Raw genomic sequence first — 24,584 nt, 5'->3', positions numbered from 1 at the left:
GCCCTTCAAGCCCAAAAAGTGGCCCAACAAGGCCGTCACATGTCGGTAATCTCCGGACCACCACAGGTGAAAATTTCCTTTGCCGAAAAAGTGGCCCACGGCCTCTTCATTGCAGCAGGAATGACCGCAATCCCAATTTGGGTCCTTGTCAACATTAAGAACTACAGGAAATCAGAATAATTGTTAGTTTAAGCTTAAAGTAGTCAACTTTTTTTGTTATTGTAACTAAGTAAGTAAAACACTCTAAACATAAAAACTTTTATTTTAATTGTTTGTTCTTAACCTTACAACTAGGAACATTGGGGTTTTGCCCTTGATAGAACTGCTTGAGTAATTGCATGGCTTGTTCAGCCTTATAACCACCTTTAACAACAGTTTGAGGGTGTTTGAACACTTGGGCTACATCAAAAACAGTACTGCCACCAAAACGATCATTTTTACAACCAAAAACTACACTATGCACATTCAAATCGTAGAGAGCAGCAGCACACATTATGCAGGGCTCTACAGTGACATAAACCGTAATTTTAGCAAAAACATGCTTAAAAAGTAAATTGCCTTCATTGCAGTGGGCCACCACTTGGTCAATGCAAATCATTTCAGCGTGTCTGGTTGCATTTTTAGTTTCATTCACTTCATTACGTCCCACTGCTAAAATGACATTGTCCAACACAAAAATACAACCGACTGGCACTTCTTGATTAGCCAAAGCCTCCCTGGCGTAATTAAATGCCTTCTCCATAAACTGTTGCTCACTTACACTTATCACAGAATTGGTTTCAGTAGAATTGCCATTAGAATCAGTCATTTTTGATTAAAATACTTGGTTAGGTTGTTCTGGACTAGAAATTGCTTAGCTTTTTCATGCCAGTTCTGATTGTTTACAGCCCTGGGGCTTGGGTGTGGCATGCACAGTATTGGAGTGAGGATTTTCTTCTTTTTTAACAGCAATTGAGTACGTTTTTCTGTGTAACGTCCTATAGCTATGATACAGTGCGGTTCAAACAATTCAATCACCTTCAAGAAGAATTTGTCACAAACCAGTTCAAGATCCTTGAAATCCTTAAAGAAAATTTCCAAAAAGCTACTTTTTTGACTAGTTAGTACATGTGAACTCACCTTAATGTCAGCAGGTGTCAAGTTAAGCCCTTTTGAATTCATAAAAGCTAAAGGACAGTAATTATAAACAAAAGCATTTCTGAAAAAATTCTCAGGGTTGCCACATTGACTCTCCCAAAATTTCCAAAACCTGTCGCCGCTCTGTTCTTTGCGCGTACACTGAAAACCGCGCACCGGTCGTTCAGGGCATTCTTTTACAGGTTTGGACACTGGCCCTTCGATTTTAAGCCACTCCCGCACCCGACCAACGTCCCCGAATGGGACACCAGTCTGGCACATACCAAACGGACCCGGATTCATACCAACAAACAGGAGTTTTTTGGCCGTTTGGCAGTACTTTGTGTGGTACAACTCGTTAGGAATTTTGGCGTAGTCTAAAGGATTGTACACGTACTGGATTGGGGGTTTCTGGAAGTCGAGTTGTGCCAATTGGTCACTGAACGCTTGTTGAACGTCCAGAACTTGTCTACTGAATTGGGGCATTGTTAATTCTGCCGGAAGGCAAAAATATTTGGACACGTCTTCAGTCAGGCAGTCTCCTGACTGTGGTTTTTCCAGTTTTTGCTGATTGGACAGTTTTTTCTTTAACATCTCCTTAATAATTCACTTTTTAAACTGGACCGGGAATCATTTAATAGCTGATCACATGATCGTTTTAACTCAATCCGGCAACACTGTACACTTTCTTTTTTTAAATTAGTGGAAGGTACTCAAAACTCTGAGAGACAGGGAACCACGATCTAGATAGGGACAGAGAGATAACAACAACTGTCAAGTGTCAATTAACAGACGAAATAGGTTAGGATTACATTTGTGTTTTTGTTATTTGTTGTTACCTCAATCCGGCAACACTGTAAACTCTTTGATATCACTAGAATTTGAGATTTTTTTAATTTTTTTGTTTAAAATTAGTGGAAGGTCATCAAATAATTACTCAAAACTCTTGAGAGACAAGAAACAACACACTTTACCACGATCTAGATAAGGACAGAGAGATAACATCAACTGTCAAGTGTCATTGTCAATTAACAGATGAAATAGGTTAGGATTGTATTTGTGTTTTTTTTAGTTTTTGTACTGTTTCTCTTTAAATTTGTCTATATTACGTTTATGTGGTGGTTTTCAACAAAAGTGTCATCTGAACGGTACCAAAATGATGCAACAATACATGAAGGAGTTGGAGCAAGTAAGTCATTTTTGTATGAGACCCAAAAAACTGCATTATTAGTGGGAGTATAGTGGACTTGGTGTGTTTGTTATTTTGTGTATATACAGGGTAATCCAAAATCATATTCATCAGTAAGACTTTGAAGATGTATTTCTATCATTTTCCGGTCATTGACACTAGAAAAAAGGTTTAAATAAAGGTAGTTTTGAAATAGACTTTAGGTCTGTTCGCAGAAGGAATCTCCAACTAATAATCAGAGAAATATGTCCATTATCCTTAAAATGTCAATGTCGACCAATAAAAGCCAACAATTTTCAGTTGAAATTGCCTCTATGAACAGACAGAAACAACCTTTCCGTCCACTATTTTGCACCATAAAAATTTTGCAGGAACCATTCGATGCGGAAGAGTTTGTGGAACGTTTGGCGTGGAGGACAATAGCAGAGACGAAAACTGACAACGATGTGGGCGATATAAACCCTTCCATGTTGCACGAATCCTTTATACAAGCCATCAAGTGAGCATCCACCCATATAGAGAGAATGCGACGTCACAATGACGCAATTTGACAATTGCTCAAATTATGGTTTTGCTAAATTACGTCATCGTGACGTCAAAAACGCTCTGCTCACTACATGTTTTTGCACAATTTTTGTGTTTAAAGGGATTTGACATTATTGGAGGAACGTCAACAGAAAAAGAACGAGAGGCTAGAAGGGGTGGTGCGGGAGGACGAGGCAATGTTTTTTCAAGAAATCTACACCTTGCTTGAACGTAACAAAGTACAGTGTTTTGAGATTAACTTGTTTGTGTTGGACTTGAAAAAAGCAATTTTGCAGCAAGCTATTGAAACCTTCCAAGAACTGGACAGTAAAATCAATCATGTCGCCACCAAAGTACTGCATTTGGGTGATCAGTTGGACAGCGTAAACGGACCGCGAGCTCGCGTTGTGGACGCTGAGAAACTTATGAATCATTTAAGTGAATTTCTCTCCATTGGGCCTCTAACAAGTTCGATTTTTAATGACCCTTACAGGGTAAGTAACCCCCTCTAACATCAATTCCGGTAAACTAATTTAGTGCTTGCTAGATTGACGAAGCTGCTGATATAATACAAAAACTGTTTCTCATTTCTCAAGATTTGCCTTCACCCAAGTAAATTACTATTAACTGGTACAGAACCAAAGGTTTTTAACAGGCAAATTGCAGGTTTGACAGCGTAAAAAAGAAAATCGAACGCACTTACTCAGATATTGAAAAAGCGTTAATAGAAGACTTTGTAAGGGCCATGAGCAAAGAGGATTTAGTCAGAATGAAAACCATAGCAAACGTTCTATCTCAGTTTAAAGGATACTCCCAATGCATTGATGCTTACATTGATCAAAGCCAAATGGTCTTTCAAGTCGATTTATCACAGTTTTTCAGTGTATAACAGACTTTTTGTAGGGCTGTTTGTTGAGTAAGGATGTGTTTGCTCATCTGGTTCCCTTATGTAAACACAACTATGAAATTATTAAAGAAGTTTTCAACAATCCTGAACAGGTTATGGCTAAGTTTGTGCTGAACTTGTATCAGTTGAAACTGTCAGATTATGTGCATTCTAGATTGAGTTTAAAAGCGGGAAGTTATGAGTATTTACAAGTTTTGTATGAGTTACATTCCAGGTATGAAAAAAAAAGCAATCACGAATTTTCTTACGCAATTACCGTCAATACCTTTAATTTAGAACAAACCAGTTTTCCACTGAACTGAGTACCTACAATATGGGAAACGATCAGAACTTTTTAGCAAAACTAACCGCAAAACTGTTCAGTCCCTATATTAAAGAGTACATACAGTAAGTTTTCGATTTAGTAATTTATTGTTCTCCTCTAATTTGTTTTGTTTAACAGGATCGAACTGAAATGTTTAAAAGAACGATGCACCTCCAATTTGCAAAAGTACTACGACAGCAAGAACCACCAAAAAAAACCTATTCAAAGTGGAGGGTAAGTGACGTTATTAGCTTGAAGTCTGTTCTATCTTTTGTTTTCTACGACATTTTGACGTAACTTGTCAAATAAGGGAGTAATCTAGGGTCAAAGCAGCGTGTGTCACAAAATATGTGATTTTATGATGAAGGAACTTTGACGCCCTCTAGCGGCCAAACGGTGTTATTAATCAACTCATGTGAGGATATTTTTGGAAAGCTTGAAGTCTGCTCTATCTTTTGTTTTCAATGACATTTTGACGTAACTTGTCAAATAAGGGAGTAATCTAGGATCAAAGCAGCGTGTGTCACAAAATATGTGGTTTTATGATGAAGGAACTTTGACGCTCTCTAGCGGCCAAACGGTGTTATTAATCAACTCATGTGAGGATATTTTTGGAAAGCTTGAAGTCTGCTCTATCTTTTGTTTTCAATGACATTTTGACGTAACTTGTCAAATAAGGGAGTAATCTAGGATCAAAGCAGCGTGTGTCACAAAATATGTGGTTTTATGATGAAGGAACTTTGACGCTCTCTAGCGGCCAAACGGTGTTATTAATCAACTCATGTGAGGATATTTTTGGAAAGCTTGAAGTCTGCTCTATCTTTTGTTTTCAATGACATTTTGACGTAACTTGTCAAATAAGGGAGTAATCTAGGATCAAAGCAGCGTGTGTCACAAAATATGTGGTTTTATGATGAAGGAACTTTGACGCTCTCTAGCGGCCAAACGGTGTTATTAATCAACTCATGTGAGGATATTTTTGGAAAGCTTGAAGTCTGCTCTATCTTTTGTTTTCAATGACATTTTGACGTAACTTGTCAAATAAGGGAGTAATCTAGGATCAAAGCAGCGTGTGTCACAAAATATGTGGTTTTATGATGAAGGAACTTTGACGCTCTCTAGCGGCCAAACGGTGTTATTAATCAACTCATGTGAGGATATTTTTGGAAAGCTTGAAGTCTGCTCTATCTTTTGTTTTCAATGACATTTTGACGTAACTTGTCAAATAAGGGAGTAATCTAGGATCAAAGCAGCGTGTGTCACAAAATATGAGATTTTATGATGAAGGAACTTTGACGCTCTCTAGCGGCCAAACGGTGTTATTAATCAACTCATGTGAGGATATTTTTGGAAAGCTTGAAGTCTGCTCTATCTTTTGTTTTCTATGACATTTTGACGTAGCTTGTCAAATAAGGGAGTAATCTAGGATCAAAGCAGCGTGTGTCACAAAATATGTGATTTTATGATGAAGGAACTTTGACGCCCTCTAGCGGCCAAACGGTGTTATTAATCAACTCATGTGAGGATATTTTTGGAAAGCTTGAAGTCTGCTCTATCTTTTGTTTTCTATGACATTTTGACGTATCTTGTCAAATAAGGGAGTAATCTAGGATCAAAGCAGCGTGTGTCACAAAATATGTGATTTTATGATGAAGGAACTTTGACGCCCTCTAGCGGCCAAACGGTGTTATTAATCAACTCATGTGAGGATATTTTTGGAAAGCTTGAAGTCTGCTCTATCTTTTGTTTTCAATGACATTTTGACGTAACTTGTCAAATAAGGGAGTAATCTAGGATCAAAGCAGCGTGTGTCACAAAATATGTGGTTTTATGATGAAGGAACTTTGACGCTCTCTAGCGGCCAAACGGTGTTATTAATCAACTCATGTGAGGATATTTTTGGAAAGCTTGAAGTCTGCTCTATCTTTTGTTTTCAATGACATTTTGACGTAACTTGTCAAATAAGGGAGTAATCTAGGATCAAAGCAGCGTGTGTCACAAAATATGTGGTTTTATGATGAAGGAACTTTGACGCTCTCTAGCGGTCAAACGGTGTTATTAATCAACTCATGTGAGGATATTTTTGGAAAGCTTGAAGTCTGCTCTATCTTTTGTTTTCTATGACATTTTGACGTATCTTGTCAAATAAGGGAGTAATCTAGGATCAAAGCAGCGTGTGTCACAAAATATGTGGTTTTATGATGAAGGAACTTTGACGCTCTCTAGCAGCCAAACGGTGTTATTAATCAACACATGTGAGGATATTTTTGGAAAGCTTGAAGTCTGCTCTATCTTTTGTTTTCAATAACATTTTGACGTAACTTGTCAAATAAGGGAGTAATTTAGGGTCAAAGCAGCGTGTGTCAAAAAATATGTGATTTTATGCTGAAGGAACTTTGACGCTCTCTAGCGGCCAAACGGTGTGATCAATCAACTCATGTGAGGATATTTTTGGAAAGCTTGAAGTCTGCTCTATCTGTTGTTTTCAATGACATTTTGACGTAACGGTAATTTACACAGGTGACAGTTGTTGGAAATTATTATTTTGATTGGTGTAACAGGACAACATTTTGTTTTATTTAAGCCAACCAGTAGTAAAATTCAACAAAATAAAGGAAAAATCAGTTTTCAGGACTTGCGCAGAGACCTGCAAGCTGTTATAGGCACAAGAGCCAACATCAATATAGCTCAAATAGAAAACTACGGTGGGGAAACGTTTCTGTCTGAAGAGTTGGCGATAATCATTTTGCAGGACACCAAAAACGCTTTCCTACGTTGCCAGCTTGTAAGTTTCATAAAAATGCTTAATTTACGCAGCAATAGAGTTGTATTCCAGTTATCAAAGCCTGAAGAAAAAGCGGTAAACGCCTCAAAAATATTAAACACTTTGATTAACTGTTTGTTGACCGAACACGTGGATTACGCGATCGAGTTGGGTTTGCACGCCATTCCAGTGGTAGAGGGCGCTAAAACACCACCAGTTTTGTATTTTTTCACCATACTCCACCAATGTAACAATGTGACGCATTTAATTGAAAAACAATTTTTAGACCTGGTGATGCCGTTAATTACGTACGAAACTCCTATACAAGGTGGTCCAAATTGATTGTAGGTTGAAGGGTACATAAAATAAACACCAAAGTGTCATATAATGGTTAAAAGTTAAGTATTCATTTGGCGTTTTTTTTCCAATAATCTGGCCAAATTTCATTTGAGGAACTTAACTAATTAAAAATAGGGATCACTTTTCGACTACAGTTTGTATGATCTTGAATTATCCTACAATCAATTTGAACCACCCTGTATATTCACTAAACTGTGTTAAGTGTGAATTCTAGGAATACATTGCAGTATAATGAGTGTGTACAAAAGAAACGGTTTGTTCTGGAGGACTTGGAACGAAAAGTCAATCTAGGTTTGGACAGGTTGGTCCTCTCTGTGGTCGCATTCGTTTTCAGCGCGTTTTTGACGTCACAATGACGTAATTTGACAGTTGGTTAAATTATGCTTTTGCTAAATTACGTCACCGTGACGTCAAAAACGCACTGGAGCTTGAAAACGAATACGGCCTGTATTTCGCTTATTCACGACCACTTTAGGTGTTTGAACGCAGTGTCAGTCTGGGTAAAACTCTACCTACAAGTGGAGCAACGGAAAACTGACTTTAAGCCTGAATCTGATGACTTTGATACCGTCTCCTCGCCCGTAATACCAAAGTAAACATTTTTCCGGCCTAATTCTAGTTGGGGTTGATTGTAGGCCTGCAAAGCAGTCTGTCAATACGTTACCAACGTAATAAGACAGATAAAAGACAATCTGGATGGCAACAATGTCACGTCAGTGCTTGAAGAGCTAGGAGTGCGTTTACACCGAACAATTTACGATCACATGTTACAGTTTCAGTATAATACGGCAGGTGGGTTGCTTTATTGTTGTTTTTTTAAATTAATACGTAACGCCAGGTGCAATGGTGGCCATATGCGACTTGAATGAGTATCGCTCCTGTACCAAATCTATGGGTCCCTTAGTTACGGAACTGTTTGAAACTTTACACGCACTTTGCAATTTGTTACTAGTGAAACCGGAAAATTTGCATCAAGTTTGTTCAGAAGACTCCTTGGTAAGGTACTACAAACCTAACAAGTTAACATTTTAATGTTTAAGTTGTTTTAGGTTAATTTGGAGAAGGCCATTTTACACAATTTCATTCAATTGAGGAGTGACTTTAAATCGCAGAAACCTACTATTTTTAAGAGCTAATTGTTCTAAGTACCATTTTATTTAAGGTTCTAATGTATAACATTACTTACCAACTCAATACTTTTGCCTTGTATGTCTTTCAGCTGTTGGTACCATATTGATGATAAAAGTGTTCAGTCTAGAAAAATCAAAATATATAATATTTTTTTGTGAAAACTGTGCTGAATTTTCATTTCAAACTATTCATAACTTTGTTTTGGTGCAGTCACTTGGTTAACGCTCTGTAATATCCATATTTCAGGAGGAAAATTTAAAAAGGTCTGAAAATCAGTAAACAAACAACAATTCTAACCTAATTTTGTCCTACGTGCCGTATAAACCACTGATCACGTGACATCATAGTTGCAAATTCACTCCAAAGTCACGTGACCTATTGAACCGAAACTGTCACTTTAAATTTGAGGTTATATTTACAATTAAGTAGGAGTTGTTTGCAATAATTTTGTAAAACAAAAATACAACTAAATCGGAAATTATGGCAGACTCAAACGATATTCAAGAAGGATTTCTGTGCCCGATATGCCATAAAGATATGCGTTCGCCCCATAACCTAATCAGCCACTTTCAGGATAGGCATTCTGAAGAACAAGAGTTTCTCAAGTCCCTAAAAGGTAACTTGGTTCGTTTAAAACGACTATTTAACTCTCTTACGGTGTTTAGATATATACGGCAAGGCGAAGAAGAAGATTTTTAAACTAGACGACCAGGACTTACAAAACTTTAAACAGTTGACCGAAGAGAAATACTATTTGGATCAGAGTTATCCGCAGGAACCCGGCCCCTACACCAGTTACACGAATTACTTTAAAGACATCCGACGGGAGAGGTTAGACCATCGCACCACAGAAACTAACAAAATTATTATTAGATTGGACAGATTGTTGAGGACATTTGGAAATGACAGGAAACAACAAGAACAGGTTGCTCAAGCAGTATTAACAACCCAAAACCAGTTACATTGTTTGTGCAGGAATTAGTTGACTGGCTGGACGGTTCTTCAGTTACCCGGTGTCCCTCTTGTGCAGCAAGTTTCAACATTGCCAGAAGGCAACACCATTGCAGACTTTGCGGCAGTATTATGTGCAATAACTGTTCGTATTTTTTGCCCTTCGATTTGGCGCGTAAATATTTACTAAGTTGTTGTCTGTGAAGCCAATTTGATTGTAGGGTTTTGTAGAAAGTATTGTAGCACCCGTACACAGTGTGGGTGGTCAGGAGTATTCAGGTAAGGAAGGTGACACCTTAAGAATATGCAATCACTGTCTTGGTATGCTGGAAAATAGAAGAAAAGTGCAGAATGATCAGATGATCAAGCCTAAGGTTTGGCACTTGTATTTATTGTTGCAAAACAATAAAAAGGATATTCAAACCTCTGTGGATATGTATAATAAAGTAATTAATATTGTTAATTAGTGCTATGTTTACTTTGTCACCTAAAACGGTTTTCAGATGTACAACTCTTTAACGGCGGGAGAACGCACCTATTTACTGCAAGATTGTCAGTCTTTGCGGCTTTCTATAGCGGAAAAAGCTCAAATGATTGACACTTTGAGCAAAAAGATAGCTCAGGAACCTGTAGATCCTGACACACCTAAAGCGGCTTCAGTGCAAAGTAATATCAGAAAAGCCACATCAAATTACATTAAAGTAAGTCCCATAACCCCTGATTGCATCCAGTTTAAGTTGGGTCATTGCAGGACCATTTACTGACACTGCCAGCCCCACCAAATCCGGACGAATTAGAGGAAATTCGTCGTAAACTTTCAATGTCCTTTAAAAGTGCTGACAATCACACGGTGCCCCAAATTCAAACTGTGGCAGTTACTACCGGTTGGTCTCCCTCGCCTGCTAATGCCATTCAAGGTAGGAGGAGTATTAGAAGATGTGGGGTACTTAAATTAATTATTCAACTCTTTAGATGCAAATACCGAAGAAAACCCGCTGATAGAGCAAATGCAGATAGTACGGAATTACATCGATCAGGCTAGGAAAGCGCATAGATTTGAGGAGGTTGCCTCACTTGAGGAAAATTTGAGAATGCTGAAAGAAACGTACAGGCAGCAACAGAGATCTAGTTAAATACAGTAAAATAGCTGAAAAATTGTTAGCATTTATGATTAAAGCTTATTCAAGTCATCAGTTGTTATTTTTTTAATTGGGGCCGCAAATTTGCATCTTTAGAGCTCCATGGGGTCGTAATAAAACCATTAAACCATGTACAGACAACCAGCGCAATGTAATTAAAGTGGCACCCAAAAAGGAAGCCGCTTACGCTTCAAGGGCTTCCTGATGTATTTCAGTTGTAGGTAAACTCTAAGAGATGGCGCTAATATAGCTCGTCATTGCAGACACAGTTGCCAACTGTTGCCGTATTTCCTATAATACACTTGCTTTTGCTGGACTGTCTAAGAAAGCTTGATTTTTTCAAATAAATTTGAATTAAATTGCGTATTTTGAAAACTACACAAGATAAGAATTTCTAGTTTGAGGTATCGATAATAAAGATTCTGTTTATTTTAAAAGTCACACGGGACTCTTTTTTAACCTCAAAACAGAATCCTGACGGTCACGTGACCGTTTTTTTAGTTTTAATCTGATCCACTAAATCACATATCTATTTGTAAGATTAAAATGTCATTTTTAACGTCACATGACATGTTTGTCCCATGTTTTTATGTTTAGACTTTTTTTTTTCAAATCACTTGACTTTTTTAATGTCAAAAGAGATCCTAAAGGTCACGTGACTCTTTTAAGATTAAAAATAAAATTTATAATGTTACGTGACAGTTTTAAATGTCACGTGACGGGTCACGTGATCGTTTTTCAGTTTAAACTGATATTTTTAAAGACACACGTGACCCTCTTTACAGTGCAAATCGCCACGTGACAATTGTCAATTATTTTAACGTCAAAAACGAAATCCTAAAGGTCACGTGACTGTTTTAGGTGTTAAAGTATTATTTGAAGAGTCACCTGACTCCTTATAATGTGCAAATAACCACGTGACAATTTTCAATACTCAAATTAATTTTTTTTAGTCCACGTGACCCTTTTTTAAATTCAAAACGGATCCTAAAGGTCACGTGACTCTTTTAAGATTAAAAATGGATTTTATAATGTCACATGACAGTTTTAAATGTCAAAATGTCATTTGAAGGATCACGTAATCGTTTCTCAGTTTAAAGTGATATTTTTAAAGACACACGTGACCCTCTGTACAGTGCAAATGGCCACGTGACAATTTTCAATTATTTTAACGTCAAAACGAAGACCTAATGGTCACGTGACGATTTTCAATACTCAAATTTTATTTGTAAAGGTCACGTGACTTTTATTTAGGGCCGATTACACCGACACATTTAAGGGCACCTCTAGACTAGGGGTTTTAATTTGAATATGACATTTTGCACATGATCTGTCACAGTCAAAACACAACTTAGCCTAGGGGAACCTTAGGGTGCCCTTAATTTCGTCGGTGCAATTAGCCATTAATGTTTTAAACTCTTAAATCTGGTGGTTCATTTTAAGCTACAAACAGTCACGTGACAGTGAAAAATAAACTAATAAAACAAATAACTAAACTAAAACTACAACATAGTGAAACACAATAATAATTAAAGAAAACACACAGAAAATGTTACTTTTTGCCTAATAGAAACAAAACAAAAAATGTGATTTGTCAACTAGGCAACGCCGCATTGAAACTGACATTTTCCAACAGAATGTGCGTTTAGTGGTGCCATCTCACCGTGATTACGTAAATTAATCAGGTATCCTCGTTTTTTTTTTAGGTCAAGAGAGCGAGACAAGCGCAACGTATACTGTCAAGAAGACTTTGTTCTGTTAGCAGATTGAAATACAATAATCTAATATGTTACTAAAGAGTAAGTTTATATGTATCAAACAAACGACCCTGAAATAACCGGTTTTGTTACACGGTGACAGTGAACGCCCATTTTTTTTTTTTGCATACCTGAATTGTCACTAGTTTATTACAATTATTAGAACAGATAACGCGACTTTTAACTGTTTTGTTCAGGTCAATAAAACTACTGCAAAGGTAGAAAAAATTGAAAATTACAGCAAAAGAGCAATAAGTTGCCAAAATGTGACAGTCGATCACGAGATTTTAAACGGACACTTTGATGAAGCGGTCACGTGACTGATATATGTTGAACGACATTTACGAAACTGTTATCTTTGTCTGGAGGAGAGGACCTGGACCACTTTGGGAACCTCTTCTGGAGCATTGATATATGGGTTTTCTCTTCTTCTTATTCCTTTTTCTAGAAATTTCCACCATTCCTTGTATATACTATGCAATAAGTATTCCCCGTTCTGCTTTATGAATTTGAAAATATGTAGAGCATGTTAAAAGTTGATTTCATTACCATTAAGGTTAGTAACGAAATGCGTGTGCATTTCAGTATACTTTTGCCTTGAAATTCTTTGGTTTTATTGTAATTTTCCTGTTATGCTGTTTCCTCCCTCTAAAGGGCAGAATTCTTACTTTTCTTTGTGTAAATAAGGTTCGTTTTTGCTTATTACAAGCGTTTGGATTGCAGGAGAATCCCCCTACGACAGTGACCGTATTGTAAGCGAATTTGAACCGTACCCACTCTCAGGGAATAATCAAGCCAATGCACTCGGACTATTTTGATATAATATTATAAAATACGGTAATTCACCCACGCTAAAACTCTTCAGTCGCATTCTCTACTATAATATCAAGGCCGCAAGACCATGACTTAGTTTAATGTAACTTAAGGGCGTTGCCGCTTGTTTCTGAACTTTCCAGTTGCTTTTTGCAACCGCCCAACATTCGCACATTAAATGCTAAAGTATTAGTAGTTTGTGATTGGCCAAAAAAAACTGACAGTTGCTCTTTTTTGACCAATCACAAACTACGCATTATATTATAGTAGGCTGAAGTTTGATGAACACTGTAAAAATTTTTATAATACACTCAGAAACCTTCAGATTTTATGGTACCCACCCAGATGCATTAATGTACGAATAAGCTTTCCATTATTATTGCGAAAATTGACGACCTTGTTTCGTACAAAAATCACCATTGCAGACTATTTTTCCTGGCGTTGTTGTCAATTTTCCGTGCCATCAAACTATATTTGTTAATTATTAAATAATTCGTTATAAAACGTGAATTAGTTTAAAATATGGCATTCCTTAAGAACAACTACTTTCCTTATTAATATTAATAACCCACTCAATTAATGTATGAAATAACCTTTGAGATCAATCATATTATTGCCGTCTCTCTCTCCCACACGCATAAACGTAAAAGTGACGTCATTGAATCGTTGTCAAGTTTATATTCGCATTCAGGAATTTAATTTAAGTAAATTAACCCAACCACAGTGAATTTGATTTTTTTTACAGAATTTCGTCGTGGCAAGCCATGAAATTTTCGTTTGACAGTTGTCAGCAGTGTTGCCAAGTCAAAATATTGAATGGCGGTAGAATAATCAGTCAAAAAACGGTAGACCAAAACAAATTCATTCGTTTTACATTATAGGTATGATACATTATTAGTCTTTTAATATTTGTCAAAAATTTTAATAATTGATTGTTGCTATAAAAACCGTACTTCAAAAATACAGATTTTTCATTAATTTTTTAAATATATATCACGTGATTTTAAAGGATAATTTAGCTAGGCGGTCACGTGACCATTGTCAAAAATCATAAATCTCAAAAACACTCTTTATATCGTATACTGCAAGAAAACATTTTTAAATCCTGATTTTTGCGACTTTTGAGCATGGTTTGACAGTTTTCACATTAGTGGCAGTTGTCACGTGATTTCAGAAGACTATTTAGTTAGATGGTCACGTGACAATTGGCAAAATAACGGTCATAAATCTCAGAAATACGTTTTACATAAAGTATTGCAAGAAAACATTTCTAAATGCCCATTTTTGCAACTTTAGAGCATAGTTTGACAGTTTTGATGTTATTGACAATTGTCACGTGATTTCAAAGGACTATTCAGCTAGACTATGAAGTGACAATTGTCAAAACAACTGTTAAATTTCAGAAAATTGTCTTGTGACAATTCAACAATTCTGACAATAGTGACAGACATCACGTGATTTTAGAGAATAATTTGAAGATTGTTTAAAACTCATTTTTAGAATCCTTATTAAATTTCCTATTCAATAAACTGAAAAAGTATATGAAATGTTTCACAACCAACACAACGGCAATAACGTAACTAAAAACGGTAGATACAAAACCTGGCAACATTGGTTGTCAGTCACATGACCAATGGAGACTTGACAATTTGATTAGTCGTCTGTGATCTGTCAAAACAAGCAGTGGCGTACTCATCTATACCAGTGACAGCAAAATAACTCTTGCACTGGCTACTTTACTTAAACCGTCCTCGCCCTGTATAGTTTTGCGTGGACATAACAATAAAAGAAGTGACCGGCGGAACTTGAAATGAAAAAGGAAGGTTGACGACGTAAACTGATCCGTTTTCGTATGAGAAAAAAACCGGCACAAGAACCAATTATATTATCGGGCGTAAAAATTTTCTTCTCTTGTCGAATTTCGACTAAGTTCAGGGTTACTTGTCGCAACGAGGCAGGGGTGCGGTACCTGTATAAATAATAAGGAGAATTTTGGATAGGCAGTCATTTGCATTTCGTTCGCAAAAACCGAAACAACAATGTTTGTAAAACTGGTAAGTGTTTTCAAAAAAAAGTGTTCAGAAAGTCACTTGAAATTCAGTGTCTTCTAAACAAAATGCCATTCATTTATTACCTTCCGCGTAAGCCACAGTACCTTTCACTAGCAAGGATCCGTTATTACGTCATTGAGTTACAGGAAAATCTGGTAATCCAACACATAATTTGTATTTCAGGCCGTCTTTGTTTGCTTCGTTGGGTGCGCCCTAAGCCAACACCAGCCCTACCAAGGGCCTCTAGCTGGAGGACAACCAGCCTCCCTCTACCCAGCTGGTATCAACCCTCAGTCTTGCCCCAACTACCCTGACTGCAGCAATCCCTTGGTTGCCATCAGCCAAAACGCTGCACCTCAATACCCTCAAGCTCAACAATACCAACAACCCGCCCCACAATACCAACAACCCGCCCCTCAATACTCTCAGGTATGTTATTTTAAGAGATTTTAAAGGTTATATCAACCTTGTACTTGCAGTACCAGCCCCAACCTGCTGCCACTCCAGCCCCAGTATCCCAATACAACCCGGTGTACGCCCAACAATACGCCCCAGCCACCCGCAGCCAATACAGTCCCGACGTTCAGCAAAAATTGGACCGTGGAGAATACATCGGCGATGGTGACTACCGTGGTGAAGGTTTGGCCGAAGCTCTAGCCCCAGGCTACGCCCCACAAGCTCAAGCCCAACCCCAACCCCAGTACCAGCCCGCGCCCCAATACAACCCCGCCCCAGCCTACCAACCGCAACAATACGCCGCTCCGGCCGCCCAACCCGCCCAAATTCCAGCCGGTGTCAACGCCCAGGCTTGTCCCAACTACCCCTTCTGTCACGCCTAAACAAGTACACCAGTGATTTTGAAACTCAGACTGCCAGCTGACAACATGTTGTTATCCAAAGTGTATAGATAGTGTAAATGTTGTGTTTTCTGTATTATGACGTGTGACTTTTTTTTAGTTGTATAAATTTTCTAAGTGATTTTTGTACAAGGAAAAACTAACTAATACATTTGACGTATATAATTTATACATAGCCAATGGTTTGATTTCTATCCAATTAAAAAAATTCCCATAAACTACCAACCCATACGTAATTATATATTTGGGAAGCCCATTTCATTGCCTATCCATTGACATATAAAAATCCACATCACACCAGACAAATAAGGTAATTATTCAAGTTTAAATTGAATAGTGCATACAAATTGATTGAAAAGCCCTCTAGCGGAAAAAACTACTTAATCCACCGCCTCCTATACTAAAGTTACTTGTCAAAAATACCAATATGGCTGAATTAATTGTTGCCACTACTGTCAAAACATTGAGTTTTTAAGTAAGTTTTCTTTACTGCCAGTCCCCATTAAAGTTTAATAGTATTGTGGATTCACCAAATGACACTGTTTTATACCGTAAAATACTTGTATGTACTAGTAAGTGTACTTACTCTGTTGTGTACTGTGCCTTACATGCTTTTAAGCCTGGAAAATGTTCTGCATCCCTGTCTAGTGACTCCAGGTTCCTTTACTTCCTTCCAATGCTAGTAAATAACACACACAATTAAAATATTGAAGAAAATATTACCTACAATTATAAAAACTAACCACTAAACGCCGCCATTAGCATTCTATGCGATTAGTACTAGTAGGCGCTGGAAAATTTGAATTTGACATAATTATGCTTCAAAGCGCTTTCTGTCACCTGAAATTACGGAAAAAAAAAAACTATTATTAACAAGTTTAAGCATTGTTGAAAGCCAATATAAAAATCATATTGTGGATTCACCAAATGAAACTGTTTTATACCGTAAAATACTCTAATAAGTGTACTTACTCTGTTTTGTACTGTGCCCTCAAGCTTTTAAGCCTGAAGCCACTAAAAAAATGTTCTGCATCCCCGTCTAGTCACTCCAGGTTCCTTTACTTTCTTCCAATGCTAATAAATAACACACACAATTAAAATATTGAAGAAAATATTAACTACAATTACAAAAACTAACCACTAAACGCCGCCATTAGCACTCTATGCGATTAGTACTAGTAGGCGCTGGAAAATTTGAATTTGACATAATTTAGGCGCTTTCGGGGTGATGCTTGAAAGCGCTTTCTGTCACCTGAAATTACGGAAAAAAAACTATTATTAAGCATTGTTGAAGGCCAATATACAGGGTGATTCCAAAGTTGGTGCTTTCCTTTCACCTGCGAATAGGGCTTCAAAAAATAAGCTTTTTTTTCCTTTGACGCTTTTTCGAAATATGAACAATAACGAAGATACAGGGTGTCAAAATTTTACTGAAAAAAAAACAAAATAAAGAATAACTTAAATTTAATTTTAACTAACTACAGGTTATTCTTTATCAACAGACATAAACAAAAACAAAAGATTTCAGCCCCCTTTGAACTAAGTTTTAATAATTTGACATTTTAAATTAAAACAGCATTTAATTTTAGGCACGCATTAAGATGGTTTTTATTTTTTTACTCGAAAGCGGTGCGTCGTAGCAAAAAATAATAAAAGGGGTTTTATTTTTAGAATTGAACAAGGAATTCAATAATAAATTTTATGTTGAAAAAAAAACTAGTAGGGTAATATTTTTTTTCGAAAATGTTTTTAAAAAATTATACGCGCGCCACTGGTAAACGCAAAAAATTGTTGTTTCTTGGAAAATTTCCTTTCCACGTAGCTACTGACACCTACAAAATTTTGTTTAATTACTTCGAGTGGTTTGGTCAAAATCATTAAATTTTTATTTTTTCAGTAAAATTTTGACACCCTGTATCTTCGTTATTGTTCATATTTCGAAAAAGCGTCAAAGGAAAAAAAAACCTTATTTTTGAAGCCCTATTCGCAGGTGAAAGGAAAGCACCAACTTTGGAATCACTCTGTATAAATCATATTGTGGATTCACCAAATGACAAAAAATGTTCTGCATCCCTGTCTAGTCACTCCAGGTTCCTTTACTTTCTTCCAATGCTAATAAATAACACACACAATTAAAATATTGAAGAAAATATTAACTACAATTACAAAAACTAACCACTAAACGCCGCCATTAGCACTCTATGCGATTAGTACTAGTAGGCCCTGGAAAATCGAAATTTGACATATTTTAGGCGCTTTCTTAGATGCTTCAAAGCGCTTTCTCTCACCTAAAATTCCGAAAAAAAAAACGATTATTAACAAGTTTAAGCATTGTTGAAGGCCAATATATAAATCATATTGTGGATTCACCAAATGACACTGTTTTATACCGTAAAATACTTGTATGTACTAGTAAGTTTACTCACTCTATTTTGTACTGTGCCCTCATGCTTTTAAGCCTGAAATCACTTGAAAAATGTTCTGCATCCCTGTCTAGTCACTCCAGGTTCCTTTACATTCTTCCAATGCTAATAAATAACACACACAATTAAGAAAATATTAACCATTAAACGCCGCCATTAATATTCTATACTATTAGTACTAGTAGGCCCTGGAAAATCGAAATTTGACATAATTTAGGCGCTTTCGGGGTGATGCTTCAAAGCGCTTTCTCTCGCCTAAAATTCCGAAAAAAAAAAACGATTATTAACAAGTTTAAGCATTGTGGAAGGCCAATATATAAATCATAACATGAGTACACATTATTGACCTTTTGCGAGGCAATAAATCTATAAAAATACATCACTACACACACCATCAGGAAGGTATTACCCTTACTTTTATGGTGGTCACCGGTGTGGCTTATTGGGAGAATGGTGGAAAGGCGGTAGTACCAACGGTGTATAAATATATACGAGGCGGGCATTTTTGGTTAAAACATCATTAACATTTCACCAAACCTCTCTGGTCGAAAGTGAACATGTTTCGTCAATCGATGGTAAGTGGAAAAAAGTTAACATTTTTAGGTTTAGTGGGTGCGTTTACAAAAGGTACTTTAATTCTATACAGGGGAGAGTTTAAACCGTACAGTTTTGATGGTGTAGCTTATTAGATTAAGCTTAATTTTTGATTAAGTTAACCGAAAATTGCAGTTTTTTAATGGGTCCATGGTTTGTAATTTAATTTTGAAATTTACTAACTAACTATTAGCCTGCTTGACAAAATTTTCATGAATGAACAGAAAAACACAATTACGAAACCGCCCAAATCGAATTAATTACCCGATTTAGCGTGCCGTAGTAAACATTGAACAATGTGTGTGTGAGAAAACGAAAGTCCTTTAAAGAATCAACGAAGCGAGAAACGCATTAGGTAACATTTAACCACGACGTAACTGCAAGGAAGTCACGAGTAACATATAAAATATGGAGCGAAAAATACCAGACTGCACCATTATTGTGTTATAGGTTGATGGTAAATTTGAAAGTTTCGCGTTAAAGCGAACCATATTAACCCAATTGCCGCAACAACCACTTTCCTACTTGATGCTATTATATATTACATAAATTTTGTTTAGGTTATGGTGTTAAGCTTGTTGGTGTTGGCTAGCGCCCAGTATCCTGCCCAACAGTATCAACAAGTCCAGTACCAACCGCAAGCAGTACAGTACCAACAACAGCCGAAATACCAGCAACAACAGTACCAGCCACAGCAAACCCTTGAATCGCTGCCCACTCCCGCCCAATACCCAGCTGGTGTGGACGCCCAGTCCTGTCCCAACTATCCGGACTGCGCCAATCCTTTGGTGACGTTGAGCGCGGTTGCCAAAGCCTCAGACCCCCGTTACCTGGTAATCATCAATGTCATGTGCGTTAAGGTGGTGCTCAAAGTTTATTTAGGCCGCAAACACCCCCTCCGCCCCACCAAGACCTGAAAGCCAGTACTCACCGGACGTTCAACAGAAACTGGACCGCGGTGAATACATTGGTGACGGTGATTATCACGGTGAAGGTTTGGATGAAGCGCAAGCCCCTGAAGTAGCTGGTAATTCAGTACCAGAGCTTTGGTTACGTATAACAATAATCCAACTTACAGCAGGTGTGTCATATGCCCAACCCCAACAACCCTCCACAGGAGCAATCCAGTACGCCGGTCAACAAGCAGCTTCCCAGTACTCTGCAGCCCCCGGTAATGTCCAGTACACTGCCCAACAAGTAGCAGCTCAATACTCCCCCAAGACGAATTTGGTGCAGTACCCTATTCAACGGGCGGCCTCCCAGTACGCTGCCCAGCCAGGCGTTCAGTACCGTCCCCAACAAGTTGCGTCGCAGTACGTGACAACACCGCAGTACATTACTGCCCCTCAAGGGGCGGCCAAACAGTATTATCCAAGACAGGGAGCCCAAGCCACCCTTTTCGTGCCTCAGTACGTGAGGGCGGCACAAAACAATGTCCAACCAGTCAGGCAATCGGATGGTACAGCGTGTCCCAATTATCCGTACTGTCAATGAGATGTACTTTTGTGAATATTTATTTGTTAAATTAGATTTTTAATATATGTTTTGATACACCCTGTAGTTTGAAACTTACGTAAATGCCGCACATGTGGACGCCTTTCTGGTACTTGCAAATGATTCTCTCTAGCAATATCTAAATACTTCTTGAAGCGTTTCACTCTTCTAGAGGCCGCTGGCATTTTCAAAATGGTTCTAGAGGCTTCTGGAAATTTTTGAAATAATTCTCACATTTTAGTCCAGTTGGGAGTGACATAACAGTTTTGACAGTTGATGTGTGAGTAATCACGGCCATCTTTGTCTATTACCTACAATCAAATAAGACGTTTTTGTGTATGTAAATTAACTTTTTGACGAACGTGAATGTGAACAATATCAAAATTAGCAATATACTATTTAAAACTAATTAACGTTTAGCATTAATCTAATAAGAATGGAAACCAACCAATTACAAATCAATGAACTAGACAAGGATAGAAAAATGTCAACTGACAGCTGTCACTTTTGCTCCATCTCTGTGATCAGTTGCTTAGTCGCTTAAGTTAAGCGCTTTCAAATAGGGACCTACGGAGCGTTTAAAGGTTTTTTTGTGTTCAGGGACAGCAAAATTGAAACTTTTTCTCCATCAGTTTAGTTAATAAAAGTAAACGGCGTGGAAAATTGTTTTCAAATTCAATTTAAAACCGCAACTAAACCCGATTTGGTGTAAACGTGTGCATATTGACAAGTATTTTCGCAGGCGGAAAAACTTTATGCTGTCGCGGTCGATTAATTCCACAATAATAATTTTTCTACTGTGTCATTCTTTCGCACAAAGGTACAGTCTCATTAGATATTCCAAAGACAAAACGGAACACGTTCACCTTGTCCAAACTGGTGCAAAATCGGAATCAAAACCACCGAAAAAAGGATGTTTTTCAATCAATGAAGACGCTGAAATTGAGTTTTTTTTGCAAAATACCACAAATAACTGAAGGCAACCCCTCTTAGAGACGCGTGGGTACGGCCCAAGTCTATAAAAATGTCACCACCATGATTGTGAATAATTTTACAGGGTGTGGTCCCCATATATATAAGTACACCATTTTCCACCCAAGGAACACTTGTTGTCGACCTATTTTAGCAACATGTTCGTAAAACTGGTAAGTCTGCGTGACCGTAGTGATGTGAAGTGAAGTGTTATTGAAACACCCTGTAACGTTGATTTTAGGTTAGTATAGCTGTGTGCCTATCCTCAGCCTGGGCTGTATACAACGGGCCATTGGCGGGCGGTTTACCAGCCTCCTTGTACCCCGCAGGAGTGTCCCCTCAAGCCTGCCCTAACTTCCCCAACTGCGCTAATCCCGCCGTAGCTGCTCAACCCTCAGCCCCGCAAAACAACTGGGGGGCGCCTCAAAACCAGTGGGCGCAGCCCCAACCTCAATGGAACCAACCCCAGCCCGCCTGGACCCAACAACCCCAACAACAATGGAACGCTCCCCAAAACAACTGGAATCCCCAACCCGTTCCGCAATGGAACCCCAACAGTCAGAACGCGTTGGACCAGGGTGGTTACACCGGTGACGGTGACTACCATGGTGAGGGTTTGGCCGAGGCTTTGGCACCTGGATACGAAAACGCTGGAGGATGGAGAAATTGGAATAACGGTAGGTAACAAGACGAGTGCAAAATGTCATAGTCAAATTAAAACCTAGTATAGGGGCCCTAAATCTACTATTCTATAAACAGAAAGCCTAAAAACTTACCTGAAAACCCCATAATTTTCACTTTTACACAAAAAAAACCCGCACTTAACCTCTAAACTTCTGTAAATGTCAAAAATGTTGACATGACAATAGCGGTGCAACGTTGCCAGGTTGATCATTAATTTGTTGATTTTCTAGCACCCCAACAGCCCCAATGGAACGCCGGACCACCGGCGGGAATTCCCAACGGACCTGGGGCTCAAATCCCCGCCGGAGTTGATCCTGGTTCCTGTCCAAACTACCCATTCTGCGGTCATTAACCAACAACACCCTCAAAAAATGAGCGTTTAGGGGTAGCGGGCTAGAAAACCAGCTGACAACAACGTTGTAATATTTCACAATTTTTTTGTATTTTGCTTCTGTAAAATTTTGTGTGTGATTGTATAATGTGTAATAATAATTAAACGCTATTTATTTTTAAACGCCCTGTATTATTTGTTCTTGCGGTGATGGTGAATTGCGTCATCGACACTCAAGGTGAGCAGTATTTTTTAGATGAAAAAGCACGTTCAGAAAAGGCAAAAATGAGGAAAAAACACACCACAAGGTCATGCAAGAAGAAAATGTCAACTTTCTGTACGAGTCTCAAGTTCCACGCACGTTGCAATGCAATGCGGATGTAATAAAACATTATAGAAACGTGTGTTTGAAAAGCATTTCAAGGAACAAAGGAAAACCGTCTTTTAGTTGCATATTTTGCTTGGGTGGAACCCCAGTATCATTATAATTTCCGTGTCTATTAAAAGGTTGTAGGAAATAGCAAATATGCTGCACCAGAGATGTAATTTTCGGGTCGGAAAATTTCCAGTTTTGCTTTTAGACTGCCTTGAAATCTTTTGAGAGCTTCTATAGACTAGTTAATGATTTAGAAGATGATAAGAAGCTTCTAGACGTTTTGGAAGGTTGTTTGGAGTTTCTGTAGTGTTTTGAAATTTTTTAGACTACTTTAGGAGAATTAAAGGTTCTGCACTGCTTTTAAAACATGTGAATTTGAACTTCTGGAAGCTTTTAGACTGCCTTGTAATTTTTTAACAGCTTCTAGATTAGTTAATGATTATTTGGAAGCCTTTATAATGTTCTAGACTGTTTTGGAAGGCTCTAAACATATTTTGGAGTTTCTGTAGTTTTTTTAAAACATTTTTAGACTACTTTAGAAACATTTGAAAGGCGTTTGGGCAGTTTAAAGAGCTTTCAAGTTTCTGGACTGCTTTTAAGACATTTGAAACCTTGTAGACGGTTTTACAAACTTTTGGAAGCTGTTAACTACTTTAGAAGCATACGGAAGGAAGCCTTTGAGAGGAGTCTCTAGATAGTAGAATAGATTAAAAGGTTGTATTCCTGTAATCCTTGCTAAAGCAAGTGAAAATTGTCACATGACACTTGTTTGTGTACAATTAGCGCAGTCACGTGATAATTGTCAGATTAATTTCTGACCGATAAAAAAAAAGGAATAAACGAATTTAGTTAAAGAAAAGTGAACATAACCACAAAAAAATTTTGGTGGTTTCAGTTCAGTACCCCAAACAAAACAAATTATGAGACTGGACCATTATTGAAGAAAATGACAGTGTCCAACGCAACCCTAATGAAAATTGGGGTTTTCGGTGGGGTGGCAACGGTGGTAATGGGTTTTCTAGCCAGGAGCAAAATAGAAGACAACGTCAAGTCTTCTCCGTTCTACAAAGATGCACTGAAACTAGTCAGGTCCCACCCGGCCGCGGTGCATTTACTCGGTGAACCGATAAAAGCCGGCTACATCGATGTGGGCAATCAGAGAAAAAACAAAATTGAAGGAGACAATGCGCAGTTTGAGGTGCCTTTAAAGGGTAGTAATCAAAAAGGTAATTTATTTATATTCGCTGTGAAGGAAGGAGAGGGGCACAGTGAACACTGGAGCCTGAAAAGAGTTGAATTAGAAGTGGCCGACAGACCAAATAAAAAACTTGTGATCGCCCAGTGCTAGTCAATACAAATTTTTTTATTATTGTCACCAAAAAGTTGTTTCATTATAACCATGAGGAACTTCAAATAATTTTTTTTTAGTGTATTCACTGACTAAAAGTTCTAATCTAGTCACCGCTCCTCCAGTACAGTCTGCTTTGTGACTTTTAGGCAAAAACACCTAAACAAAGGTAACAGTAAAACACTTTATAACCAAACTTACTTTTAAGTACTTTACTGTACTGCACAGTGAGACAAGGGAAAGTCCTTTTTGGTAGTCTACCTGTCAAATGTCACTAAAAAGTCATGGCAATGCTTGATTTTTTATTCTTTAGAGTGAACCATTTGACACCCTGCAAATTGTTTTAAGGTTCCTTTAAGCTTGTTCAGTAGTAAATGTCAAATGTCATCAAAACTTTGACACATTGTTTGATTTGTGTACTCAAAGCAACTCACTCAAAGGTTTTGATACTCTCTGTGTGTCTTACAGCAAACGTGTTTTGGTTAGATCAGGTAAATC

At 37.8% G+C, this 24,584-nt stretch overlaps 8 protein-coding genes and 1 long non-coding RNA gene across 12 annotated transcripts; 6 read left to right on the top strand and 3 right to left on the bottom strand.

The window, feature by feature from the left end:
- Positions 1 to 246: 246 nt before the first annotated feature.
- Positions 247 to 808, bottom strand: LOC145737889 (tRNA-specific adenosine-34 deaminase catalytic subunit ADAT2). Its single transcript, XM_081992732.1, has one exon. It carries the CDS (start codon positions 806 to 808, stop codon positions 260 to 262), a length of 549 nt encoding a protein of 182 aa, XP_081848858.1. The 3' UTR covers positions 247 to 259.
- Positions 805 to 2,000, bottom strand: Smug (Single-strand-selective monofunctional uracil-DNA glycosylase). The gene is made up of 2 exons (XM_081992729.1): positions 1,120 to 2,000; positions 805 to 1,062 (listed from the first exon to the last, which is right to left on the bottom strand). Exons 1-2 carry the CDS (start codon positions 1,708 to 1,710, stop codon positions 805 to 807), a joined length of 849 nt encoding a protein of 282 aa, XP_081848855.1. The 5' UTR covers positions 1,711 to 2,000.
- Positions 2,001 to 2,135: 135 nt separating this feature from the next.
- On the top strand, positions 2,136 to 8,457 carry Sec10 (Exocyst complex component Sec10). 2 transcript variants are annotated; one of them, XM_081992722.1, is made up of 16 exons: positions 2,138 to 2,305; positions 2,677 to 2,804; positions 2,952 to 3,069; positions 3,127 to 3,324; positions 3,378 to 3,442; positions 3,497 to 3,680; positions 3,734 to 3,951; positions 4,014 to 4,124; positions 4,180 to 4,275; positions 6,667 to 6,826; positions 6,878 to 7,113; positions 7,380 to 7,466; positions 7,641 to 7,746; positions 7,801 to 7,957; positions 8,004 to 8,161; positions 8,215 to 8,457. In XM_081992722.1, exons 1-16 carry the CDS (start codon positions 2,273 to 2,275, stop codon positions 8,299 to 8,301), a joined length of 2,142 nt encoding a protein of 713 aa, XP_081848848.1. In that variant the 5' UTR covers positions 2,138 to 2,272; the 3' UTR covers positions 8,302 to 8,457. The 2 variants fall into 2 exon arrangements, with proteins under 2 accessions (XP_081848847.1, XP_081848848.1); XM_081992721.1 differs by having other exon boundaries at positions 2,136 to 2,305; positions 6,667 to 7,113.
- On the bottom strand, positions 8,350 to 18,574 carry LOC145737891 (uncharacterized). Of its 2 annotated transcripts, XR_014180519.1 has the most exons (9): positions 18,429 to 18,574; positions 18,291 to 18,392; positions 18,041 to 18,152; positions 17,912 to 17,976; positions 17,003 to 17,116; positions 16,837 to 16,938; positions 16,608 to 16,704; positions 16,451 to 16,543; positions 8,350 to 8,419 (listed from the first exon to the last, which is right to left on the bottom strand). It is a non-coding gene; the product is annotated as an uncharacterized LOC145737891 (long non-coding RNA). The 2 variants fall into 2 exon arrangements; XR_014180518.1 differs by having other exon boundaries at positions 18,291 to 18,574.
- Rbsn-5 (Rabenosyn-5) lies at positions 8,723 to 10,437 on the top strand. Its single transcript, XM_081992723.1, has 7 exons — positions 8,723 to 8,912; positions 8,962 to 9,221; positions 9,272 to 9,422; positions 9,479 to 9,693; positions 9,751 to 9,948; positions 9,999 to 10,164; positions 10,220 to 10,437. Exons 1-7 carry the CDS (start codon positions 8,777 to 8,779, stop codon positions 10,378 to 10,380), a joined length of 1,287 nt encoding a protein of 428 aa, XP_081848849.1. The 5' UTR covers positions 8,723 to 8,776; the 3' UTR covers positions 10,381 to 10,437.
- Positions 14,856 to 16,039, top strand: LOC145737888 (uncharacterized). The gene is made up of 3 exons (XM_081992730.1): positions 14,856 to 15,010; positions 15,191 to 15,436; positions 15,487 to 16,039. Exons 1-3 carry the CDS (start codon positions 14,996 to 14,998, stop codon positions 15,844 to 15,846), a joined length of 621 nt encoding a protein of 206 aa, XP_081848856.1. The 5' UTR covers positions 14,856 to 14,995; the 3' UTR covers positions 15,847 to 16,039.
- A 131-nt stretch (positions 18,575 to 18,705) lies between the features above and the next one.
- On the top strand, positions 18,706 to 20,434 carry LOC145737885 (uncharacterized). 2 transcript variants are annotated; one of them, XM_081992728.1, is made up of 4 exons: positions 18,706 to 18,862; positions 19,442 to 19,714; positions 19,764 to 19,908; positions 19,963 to 20,434. In XM_081992728.1, exons 1-4 carry the CDS (start codon positions 18,845 to 18,847, stop codon positions 20,373 to 20,375), a joined length of 849 nt encoding a protein of 282 aa, XP_081848854.1. In that variant the 5' UTR covers positions 18,706 to 18,844; the 3' UTR covers positions 20,376 to 20,434. The 2 variants fall into 2 exon arrangements, with proteins under 2 accessions (XP_081848854.1, XP_081848853.1); XM_081992727.1 differs by having other exon boundaries at positions 18,707 to 18,862; positions 19,960 to 20,434.
- Positions 20,435 to 21,416: 982 nt separating this feature from the next.
- LOC145737749 (uncharacterized) lies at positions 21,417 to 22,545 on the top strand. Its single transcript, XM_081992574.1, has 3 exons — positions 21,417 to 21,520; positions 21,589 to 22,024; positions 22,262 to 22,545. Exons 1-3 carry the CDS (start codon positions 21,506 to 21,508, stop codon positions 22,381 to 22,383), a joined length of 573 nt encoding a protein of 190 aa, XP_081848700.1. The 5' UTR covers positions 21,417 to 21,505; the 3' UTR covers positions 22,384 to 22,545.
- Positions 22,546 to 23,605: 1,060 nt separating this feature from the next.
- Positions 23,606 to 24,120, top strand: LOC145737601 (cytochrome c oxidase assembly factor 1 homolog). The gene has a single exon (XM_081992345.1). It carries the CDS (start codon positions 23,685 to 23,687, stop codon positions 24,084 to 24,086), a length of 402 nt encoding a protein of 133 aa, XP_081848471.1. The 5' UTR covers positions 23,606 to 23,684; the 3' UTR covers positions 24,087 to 24,120.
- Positions 24,121 to 24,584: the final 464 nt, after the last annotated feature.

The sequence above is a fragment of the Ips typographus genome, linkage group LG14, assembly GCF_016097725.1.
Source record: "Ips typographus isolate SLU linkage group LG14, UJ_Ityp_2.0, whole genome shotgun sequence".
Classification (NCBI taxonomy): Eukaryota; Metazoa; Arthropoda; class Insecta; order Coleoptera; family Curculionidae; genus Ips; species Ips typographus.
The sequence above is the reverse complement of the archived record's forward strand: the minus strand, read 5'-3'. Positions and strand labels throughout refer to the sequence as shown.

Coding starts and splice junctions, on each gene's coding strand:
- LOC145737889 (XM_081992732.1), bottom strand. CDS start 808: ATGACTGATTCTAATGGCAATTCTACTGAAACCAATTCTGTGATAAGT.
- Smug (XM_081992729.1), bottom strand. CDS start 1,710: ATGTTAAAGAAAAAACTGTCCAATCAGCAAAAACTGGAAAAACCACAG. Junction 1,063..1,119: donor TGACACCTGCTGACATTAAG/GTGAGTTCACAT, acceptor ATTTTCTTTAAG/GATTTCAAGGATCTTGAACT.
- Sec10 (XM_081992721.1), top strand. CDS start 2,273: ATGATGCAACAATACATGAAGGAGTTGGAGCAA. Junction 7,114..7,379: donor CTGGTGATGCCGTTAATTAC/GTACGAAACTCC, acceptor TGTGAATTCTAG/GAATACATTGCAGTATAATG. Junction 7,958..8,003: donor GTTTCAGTATAATACGGCAG/GTGGGTTGCTTT, acceptor ACGTAACGCCAG/GTGCAATGGTGGCCATATGC.
- Rbsn-5 (XM_081992723.1), top strand. CDS start 8,777: ATGGCAGACTCAAACGATATTCAAGAAGGATTTCTGTGCCCGATATGC. Junction 9,222..9,271: donor ACAGGAAACAACAAGAACAG/GTTGCTCAAGCA, acceptor TTGTTTGTGCAG/GAATTAGTTGACTGGCTGGA. Junction 9,423..9,478: donor TTTGCCCTTCGATTTGGCGC/GTAAATATTTAC, acceptor AGGGTTTTGTAG/AAAGTATTGTAGCACCCGTA.
- LOC145737888 (XM_081992730.1), top strand. Junction 15,437..15,486: donor CCGCCCCTCAATACTCTCAG/GTATGTTATTTT, acceptor TTGTACTTGCAG/TACCAGCCCCAACCTGCTGC.
- LOC145737885 (XM_081992727.1), top strand. Junction 19,715..19,763: donor CCTCAGACCCCCGTTACCTG/GTAATCATCAAT, acceptor AAGTTTATTTAG/GCCGCAAACACCCCCTCCGC. Junction 19,909..19,959: donor GCAAGCCCCTGAAGTAGCTG/GTAATTCAGTAC, acceptor TCCAACTTACAG/CAGGTGTGTCATATGCCCAA.
- LOC145737749 (XM_081992574.1), top strand. Junction 22,025..22,261: donor ATGGAGAAATTGGAATAACG/GTAGGTAACAAG, acceptor TTGATTTTCTAG/CACCCCAACAGCCCCAATGG.
- LOC145737601 (XM_081992345.1), top strand. CDS start 23,685: ATGACAGTGTCCAACGCAACCCTAATGAAAATTGGGGTTTTCGGTGGG.